At 47.2% G+C, this 10,000-nt stretch overlaps 2 protein-coding genes across 5 annotated transcripts in view; one reads left to right on the top strand and one right to left on the bottom strand.

Moving 5' to 3' along the window:
• Window positions 1-4,437, top strand: part of gpd1c (glycerol-3-phosphate dehydrogenase 1c) — a 13,000-nt gene extending 8,563 nt beyond the window's left edge. The window contains exons 4-8 of the mRNA XM_079591232.1: window positions 794-932; window positions 1,012-1,124; window positions 1,844-2,077; window positions 4,116-4,222; window positions 4,296-4,437. Coding sequence (XP_079447358.1) covers window positions 794-932; window positions 1,012-1,124; window positions 1,844-2,077; window positions 4,116-4,222; window positions 4,296-4,392 — 690 coding nt within the window. The 3' untranslated portion in view covers window positions 4,393-4,437. The remainder of the gene's footprint in view (window positions 1-793; window positions 933-1,011; window positions 1,125-1,843; window positions 2,078-4,115; window positions 4,223-4,295) is intronic.
• A 531-nt stretch (window positions 4,438-4,968) lies between these two features.
• Window positions 4,969-10,000, bottom strand: part of ctss1 (cathepsin S, ortholog 1) — a 17,271-nt gene continuing 12,239 nt past the window's right edge. For all 4 annotated transcript variants that reach the window (XM_079591229.1, XM_079591228.1, XM_079591227.1 and 1 more), the window contains 4 exons: window positions 6,640-6,864; window positions 5,641-5,806; window positions 5,385-5,490; window positions 4,969-5,275 (listed from right to left, as the gene is read on the bottom strand). In XM_079591229.1, the coding sequence (XP_079447355.1) occupies window positions 4,978-5,275; window positions 5,385-5,490; window positions 5,641-5,806; window positions 6,640-6,864 (795 nt within the window). In that variant the 3' untranslated portion in view covers window positions 4,969-4,977. The remainder of the gene's footprint in view (window positions 5,276-5,384; window positions 5,491-5,640; window positions 5,807-6,639; window positions 6,865-10,000) is intronic.

The raw sequence follows: 10,000 nt of genomic DNA on the forward strand, positions 1-10,000 counted from the left end.
TCGTAGGATCGCGCATTCTATCAGTTTGTATTTCTGGCGCCTCCGTCTCAACATACTGTACAGCGCGACGTATATCCACATGAAATGCAGAGGAACGGGACACTGTAGTTCATAACAATTAATTATTTGCATGTGCTTTAAAGCCTTGCCGGTTAAACATCATTCGCTGCTGATGCGCTGTTCTAACGAGCGCTTTTCTGAGCGCAATACACCCGACGCACACACACACTAAAGCCCATCTAACAGCGCTGTTACTGGACTCAGTTATCTTTCGAGTCTTGTTGCGCTAATACTGTCAAATACACACAAGGTTTACATAAACAAAGTTGGTTATGTCTAAAGTGAAAGAATAGAAAAAAAGGCTACAAGTCATCGTGCCCAGGGGCCTCTGAACTCTTAATCCGGCCCTGAGTACACATGTATTTTCAGACATAATTACTTTTATTAGGATTTATATTTGTATTCCATATTAAAGGGTACCTCATCGGAAGATTTGTAGATTGTACCTCAGAAAATTGCTCTGTACTTTCATATTTTTCATATTTCTCATTCATTTTTGGTCTAATTTTTGTGAACATAAAAACATTTATTGTTTGCACGGTGTATACAGTTTTACAAAGTCTTTAAAAAAACAGTATGTAGTGCACTAGTTCGTTCCAGACTCATCTCGAGTGTGTGTGCGTGTGTGTGTGTGTGTGTGCGTGTGTGTGTGTGCGCGTGTGCGTGTGTGTGTGCGTGTGTGTGTGCGCGTGTGTGTGTGTGTGTGCGCGTGCATGTGTGTGTGTGTGTGTAGGGTATCGACGAGGGTCCCGACGGTCTGACCCTGATCTCTGACATCATCAGGTCGAAGCTGGAGATCGAGGTCAGTGTGTTGATGGGCGCAAACATCGCCAGCGAAGTGGCCGACGAGAAGTTCTGCGAGACGACCATCGGTGTGTGAGGAACCTGCAGAGTTTTTCTGAGTCTGTGTGTGTGTGTTTGTTTATGAGTCTGTGTGTGTGTGTGTTTCAGGAGCCACTAATGAGCCCAACGGCAAGATCTTCAAAGAGCTTCTGCAGACGCCGAACTTCCGCATCACTGTGGTGAAGGAGAGCGACACGGTGGAGCTGTGCGGCGCTCTGAAGGTGCCTGAACACACACACGCACGCACGCACGCACACACAGTTTTTCATTTCTATCCTTGTGAGGACATTCCATAGGCGTAATGGTTTTTATACTGTACAAACTGTATATTCTATCCCCTTACACTGCCCCTATCCCTAAACCTACCCATCACACACACACACACACACACACACACTTACACTGCCCCTATCCCTAAACCTGCCCATCACAGGAGACATTCTGCATTTTTACATTTTCAAAAATATATAATTTAGTATGTTTATTAACCCATTCCCCTCATGGGGACCGCTGGCTGGTCCCCACAATGGAGGTGATCTCAGGTTTTACTATCCTTGTGGGGACATTATGGTTCCCACAATGTATAATAAACCAAGCCACACACACACACACACACACACACACTCTCACACACACTCACACTCACTCACACACACACACACACACTCACACACACGCGCGCACACACACACTCACACACACACGCGCGCACACACACACACACGCGAGCACACACACACACACACAGTACAAGTTACACTGATAGTCTTGTTTAAAAGTGTATATATAAATAAAAAAACATGCAATTTTAATCCCTCTCATTTTTTTAATTCAACAAATGAACATCTGATTCAATTGAAATGATTAATTTAAAATCAACATTTCGCAGATTGTGCATGTAAGTTTCTGAGCGTGTGTGTGTGTGTGTGTGTGTGTGCAGAACATCGTGGCGGTGGGCGCTGGGTTCTGTGACGGCCTGGGCTTCGGGGATAACACTAAAGCTGCAGTGATCAGACTGGGCCTGATGGAGATGGTGGCGTTCTCTAAACTCTTCTGCAAGAGCTCCGTCTCCTCCGCCGTGTTCCTGGAGAGCTGCGGCGTCGCGGACCTGATCACCACCTGCTACGGCGGACGCAACCGGCGCGTGGCCGAGGCCTTCGCTCGCACGCAGAAGGTCAGACACTGAGCCGCGCACTGACTCCACATGATCACAGCCGCGCAGACACACGATAGAGAAGGGGCGCGACGTTTCCAGCAGCGGTGCTGTTACGTGCCGGAGGTTGTTACCAAGCCGCGCGCGGGGGTCCGGGGGACATGCACCTCCGGAAGATTATTATTTTTAAATTAAACCATGACCTCTGGCAAGTGTTGTGGATAGAAATGGACATTTTAAGACATACAAATATGACACCATCAACAGATTCAAGGCCTGATTGTTTGTTTTAAACCCAAATAAGTTTCTTTCTTCTGTCAACTATTTGGTTAGCCACATTCTTCAGAATATCTTCTTTTGTGTTCAGCACAAGAAAGAAATTAATACAGGTTTGAAACAACATTAGAGTGAGTAAAGAATTACATAATTTTTACTTTTGGGTAAACTTAAACTATCCCTTTAAGGACAAGCGGCAGCGTGTTTACTATTATATGGGTACTGTCTCTTTAAGACCTGAACACGACGCGTCTAATAATAATATACACGCATTTAACAAGCAGATTTTCTCTACATTTCCTGTTTTCTTTCACTTTAGACATAACCAACTTTGTTTATGTAAACCTTGTGTGTATTTGCCAGTATTAGCGCAATAAGAAAGATAACTTAACCAGTAACAGCGCTGTTAGACGGGCTTTAGTGCGTGTGCGCGTCGGGGGTTTGCGCTCAGAAAATGACATGTTTAACCGGCAAAGCTTTAAATCACATGCAAATAATGAACTTTCGTGAACTGCAGTGTCCAGCTCCTCTGCGTTAACATTTGATGTGAATATACGTCGCAACGGTCGCGTGTTGAGACGGAGGCGTCTACTTTACTGTTGTGCTTGTACAGTGTGTAAGTGAATGTCGTAATATTACTGATCATGTGAAGATTTTGCAGTGGCGCTGAAAATCCAGCGATGGCGCTGCGCCGCTCCTGAATACATTTGAGGGGGAACACTGAGTCCCAATTCACCTTTGGCTAAGCCCCGCCCCCCTTAGTTACTGTTGCTACGTCCGACAACTTCATCTGGGCTCTATAATCGTTATTACAAAGCAAACGGACTACGCGAGTATAAAGCTCTGTTTATTAGCAGCGTGTGCTAGCGTATCAACAATTAGGGCAGAGAACCGAAATCATAACATAAAACTGTCTAACTATATAACTTCACAGTAAGGTTAAAACACAGAAGTGTGTTGTTGATCTTGAGGGGTTTCGCTGACTGAGGACGTCCACACAGTTTAATCCAAAGACGACACTTGTCAGGATTTGACTGGTTTTGGGAAGGGGAAAGCGGACCCCGCCTCCAACCTCTCTGGGAAACACGTATCTGTGTTACAAACGCCCCAGACACAACGCTTAACCATATTTCTGATAAAACTACGACGTAATAGCCGGCCGAGACCAAACACACGAGACGCCGGTGTTAAAGTCAATGGAGCGCTGTGAAGAAGTGTCGGACCGCTGTGGGGCTCGTTCTCGGCTGCGCTGTGATTGGTCAGTCTACATTCTAGGGCGTGGCTTAGCCAAAGGAGAATTCCGAGATGTAAAGTTGCAATTGCAAGTTTTTGAAATGCAATTCTGAGGAAAAAAGTTGAATTGTAAGAAGAAAAAAAGTCTAAATTGTGAGATAAAAAGTCTCAATTATCTTTTTTATTTTGTGGCAGAAAAAAAGCTTCCATGGCAATCCTGTGTTGGTTATATTTGAGACGGTGAAGTACATTTGTACAGTTATAATGTGTTTGTGTTCATTATCAGTTATTATCCTTCATCAAACATCTGTTTGCTAGAAGATGCATTGTTTTGCTATGAAATCTTATATAATTTCATTCTAATAAAAAATAATTATATTAATGAATTTTTGGTAAAACTTTATTTAACAGTGTCCTTGTTACATGTACTTACCATAGTAAAAACAGTAAATTATGCATAATCACATGCAACTAACCCTCAACCAAACCCTAACCCTATGCAGAAGCAGTTAAGCCTCGAGTGTGTGTGTGTGTGTGTGTGTGTGATCAGTCGATAGTGGAGCTGGAGGCGGAGATGTTGAACGGTCAGAAGCTCCAGGGTCCTCAGACATCTGCAGAGGTGCACAAGATCCTTCAGAAGAGAAACCTGGTGGACAAGTGAGTCCCAGTGACATCATCATCACATCATCATCATCATCATGTCTGACATCATCTCTGTGTGTGTGTGCAGGTTTCCTCTGTTCGTGTCCGTGTATCAGATCTGTTTCGAGGGTCGTCAGGTGAAGGAGTTCATCAGCTGTCTTCAGAATCACCCGGAGCACATGTGACGACACACACACACACACACACACACACACACACACACACACACACACACACACACACACTACTGGCTCTGAGGAGACGAGCTCTCGCACTCTTTATGAGGAACAAACATGAATAGTGATGATCAGTGTGTTGTAAGTTCACAGTATTGTGTATGTCTGACTCGGGACTGTAACGCTGGTAAACGCACACTACGGTTCACATTTGTCTTGTAGAAGTGTCAAACACAATCAATAAAAGCCATGCTGCTTATTTTAATCACTTTAATCAAACTTTGAGCTTTATTTATTTGCACAACAACAACATACACACAAAATCAGACTAAATAAATCAACTTTCTCATGGTACCCGACCCCCCGTCCAATCAGATGCTCTGTAGAATGATAAGCTCCTCCCCTTATTGTAAACTCCGCCTGCTTCTGACTAAAACAGACACTCAGCCGATTATTGCAGAAGCACTTCTAAAAATGAAAGTGTAAAAAAGTTATAAAAGTTGAAGTTTACTGTAAAGCTAAACATTTACTAAATACTGTATAGAATGCAAGGCGTCTGTCTGAGTGAGACTGTGAGACTGTGAGGCGTCTGGTCTACAGTGCAGAGATGGGAACTACAGGCTTGTTGTAAACGGAGTTTCCCGCGCCGGTTCGGGGATCGGATCCGACGGGATCGGAGGAGACGGGATCGGAGGAGACGGGATCGGAGGAGACGGGATCGGAGGAGACGGGATCGGAGGAGACGGGATCGGAGGAGACGGGATCGGAGGAGACGGGATCAGAGGAGACGGGATCGGAGACGGTGGGGTAAATGGCAAAGCTGGATATTCCACACATGTTTTTATTTCGTGCCATGCGTATGAAACCCTTCTCACCCCACGCCGTCCCCCAGCTGACACACACACACACAGAGAGAGAGAGAGAAAACAACAGTTATTGCCCTGAAACGATCAGTGCTGATTCCGCATGTACACCACTAGAGGTCAGTAGAGCTCAAGGACCTGTTTTTGACCAGCCAGTAATCGAGCCCGTTCTCCGACCCGTAACCCACCACGAGAACCGCATGATTGATCAACCCAGAGCGGCAGTGCGGGTCACTGTAGATGCCTGATCACACACACACACACACACACACACACACACACACACACACACACAGTTAATCAACATACATGTGTGTGTGTTTGTGTGTGTGTGTGTACGCGTGTGTGTGTGCGTGTGTGTGTGTGTACGCGTGTGTGTGTGTGTGTGTCTCACCTCCTCTGTATCTGTGGAATGAAGCGGGTTTGGCGTTCACACCGACAGACACCGGGCCGATGTTAGCGACGGCGTATTGAAGCGCTGCCTCGTCGTGACGCGGAAGAACCCGGAAACTAGAGCAGTATCCAGCTCTCCCCGTCACTGAGTATCGACACACACCCTCCTGTACACACACACACACACACACACACACATCAGCTCTCCCCGTCACTGAGTATCGACACACACCCTCCTGTACACACACATACACACACACACACACACCCCTCTGAGCTGAAACTGACCCCTGAGATCTGAAGATTCAATAATTTAACAACACACGTTAACGGTTCTCTGACGATGGTTGATGGTCACATGACATGCAGATAAACAAATAAAATATGTATTTTATTTTTTATTTTGAAATGATTTTTCATTTTAAATACATTTTTAGTAAGTGTGTTTTTTAAAAGCTAATTAATTTGAATATTTAAAGCCACACCGTGGACTTTGTGACCTAAAGAGTTGACGCATACGAGTTATTTAAAATGGTTCCTCAGGCCATATACAGCGCTGGACACAATGCTCCGAGCGGCGCTGCCCTCTGAAATACCGCCTATGTAAGTTTGGAGAAGACGGACCGTTGTTGGCCAGGTCATGTGACCTGGAGAACGTATCGCTTTACGGCCGTCCATTTATTAAGTGGATGTCTTCTAGACTTTTGCGACAGTGCTGCGGCGCTTGTGGCCTCTAGGGGCGCTAGACGTGAAAGATCCGCGGTGTGGCTTTAAAACAAATGTTCAGCAAGTGTTACATATTTTTACTATTAAATGATTTAGTTAAATTTTACATTTTTATGATTCATTACGTTCATTTTAAGTAAGTGTTTTTATTATTTATAATTATTTTATTGTATTTGGATCAGCTGTTGATCAGCCGTCTGCAGTTCCCTCGGGGACCCCCAGGGGCCGCACGCCTCCGGCACGCGGGTCTGGGTCACAGGAGTGTGAGATGTACCTTGTGTTCGTACGGGTAGAAGGTGTTGGAGTCGATGCCGTTGTTCTGGATGATGTAGAGGAACGCGCGGCTCAAGTATCCTCCCTTACAGCCGCGGTTCCCCAGACTCACACTGCAGTCCAGCAGGTTCTGCGGACTCAACGGAACCAGAGCGCCGGTCCTCCGCTTCATCTGCCCTTCCAGAGCCCCGACCGCACTGAAGGCCCAGCAGGAGCCGCAGCGGCCCTACACACACACACACACACACACACACACACACACACACACACACACACACACGCAAACACACACGTGTTACACTCCTGTGATCACACACACGCACACACACGTGTAACGCTCCTGTGATCTCCTGTGATCACACACACACACGTGTTACGCTCCTGTGATCACAGACACACACACACACACACACGCGTTACGCTCCTGTGATCACACACACACACGTGTTACGCTCCTGTGATCTCCTGTGATCTCACACACACACACGCGCGCGTTACGCTCCTGTGATCACACACACACACACACGTTACGCTCCTGTTATCTCCTGTGATCACACACGTGTTACGCTCCTGTTATCTCCTGTGATCACACACACACACGTGTTACGCTCCTGTGATCACACACACACACACACACACGTTACGCTCCTGTTATCTCCTGTGATCACACACACACGTGTTACGCTCCTGTGATCTCCTGTGATCACACACACACACGTGTTACGCTCCTGTTATCTCCTGTGATCACACACACACACACACGTGTTACGCTCCGTGTTACGCTCCTGTTATCTCCTGTGATCACACACACACACGTGTTACGCTCCTGTTATCTCCTGTGATCACACACACACACGTGTTACGCTCCTGTTATCTCCTGTGATCACACACACACACACACACACGTGTTACGCTCCTGTGATCTCCTGTGATCTCCTGTGATCACACACACACGTGTTACGCTCCTGTTATCTCCTGTGATCTCCTGTGATCACACACACACACACACACACACGTGTTACGCTCCTGTGATCACACACACACACACACACACGTGTTACGCTCCTGTGATCACACACACACACGTGTTACGCTCCTGTTATCTCCTGTGATCACACACACACACACACACACGTGTTACGCTCCTGTGATCTCCTGTGATCTCCTGTGATCACACACACACGTGTTACGCTCCTGTGATCTCCTGTGATCTCCTGTGATCACACACACACACACACACACACGTGTTACGCTCCTGTGATCACACACACACACACACACACGTGTTACGCTCCTGTGATCACACACACACACACACACACACGTGTTACGCTCCTGTGATCACACACACACACACACACACGTGTTACGCTCCTGTGATCACACACACACACACACACGTGTTACGCTCCTGTGATCACACACACACACACACACACGTGTTACGCTCCTGTGATCTCCTGTGATCACACACACACACACACGTGTTACGCTCCTGTGATCTCCTGTGATCACACACACACACACACACACACACACGTGTTACGCTCCTGTGATCTCCTGTTATCTCCTGTGATCACACACACACACACACACACACACACGTGTTACGCTCCTGTGATCACACACACACACACACGTGTTACGCTCCTGTGATCACACACACACACACACACACACGTGTTACGCTCCTGTGATCACACACACACACACACACACGTGTTACGCTCCTGTGATCACACACACACACACACACGTGTTACGCTCCTGTGATCACACACACACACACACACACGTGTTACGCTCCTGTGATCTCCTGTGATCACACACACACACACACGTGTTACGCTCCTGTGATCTCCTGTGATCACACACACACACACACACACACACTCGTTACGCTCCTGTGATCTCCTACACACACACACGTGTTACGCTCCTGTGATCACACACACACACACACACACGTGTTACGCTCCTGTGATCACACAGACACACGTGTTACGCTCCTGTGATATCACACACACACACACACACACACGTGTTACGCTCCTGTGATCACACACACACGTGTTACGCTCCTGTGATCACACACACACACACACGTGTTACGCTCCTGTGATCACACACACACACACACACGTGTTACGCTCCTGTGATCACACACACACACACACGTGTTACGCTCCTGTGATCACACACACACACACACGTGTTACGCTCCTGTGATCACACACACACACACACACACACGTGTTACGCTCCTGTGATCACACACACACACAGACACACGTGTTACGCTCCTGTGATATCACACACACACACACACACACGTTACGCTCCTGTGATCACACACACACGTGTTACGCTCCTGTGATCACACACACACACACACGTGTTACGCTCCTGTGATCACACACACACACACACACACGTGTTACGCTCCTGTGATCACACACACACACACACGTGTTACGCTCCTGTGATCACACACACACACACACGTGTTACGCTCCTGTGATCACACACACACACACACACACACACGTGTTACGCTCCTGTGATCACACACACACACACACACACACACAGTGAGCCGCACACTCGGCCGCAGACGGAGCAGGGACACCAGACCCCGGGGGAGCAGCCGCCGCTGGTGTCTCTGGATTCGCCTGTGGATCGCCGGTGTTGGTTTGGTGTATCTGAGAGACCGCAGTGGCACGGGTGGATGCCAGGCGGATCTGTGGAGTGCCAGAGACTCGAGCTCGTGAGGGGGCGTCCGAGGGGGCGTCCGAGATGTGCCATCTACATGTGTCATGTAGATGGCACATGACCTCGGTTGTTTGAGTGTTAACCTGTAGGCCGATAGATTGGCACAGGCTGGATATAGTGTTCAGGGCTGTGGGCTGACGCCGGGTTCACACCGCACGCGGAACGGAGGCCGCTTTCTTTCGGCGCCCATGTTAACCTATGGTGTCGTTCACACCAGGTCTATTTTTTGCGCGAGCTGCGAGTGATCCGCGTCAATTTTCTAATTAAAATACCGCGAGAACACACAAACAAACAGGGAAACAGAGAGAGAGAGGCAGGCAGGAGTTGATAAGTGAAAATGGATGATGTCAAATTACTCGCACTGGGAAACAGGAAGAGGAAAAAAGATTTAATAAATTTGAAGAGAGGATGTATATTTCAACGGTAGCCTATATCTACATAGCCTACGGTCTACCATTCTCTCTCTGGCTGCATGTGTGTCTCGACAACGGATTAATAAAAGAAGTGTACAAACTTCTTGGTTACAGAAATGGTGTATTCATTTTATGAGGTTATTTACTTACCCATGATGTAAAAAACAGCTCTGAATA

The sequence above is a fragment of the Phoxinus phoxinus genome, assembly GCF_949152265.1.
Source record: "Phoxinus phoxinus genome assembly, chromosome: 19".
NCBI lineage: Eukaryota > Metazoa > Chordata > Actinopteri > Cypriniformes > Leuciscidae > Phoxinus > Phoxinus phoxinus.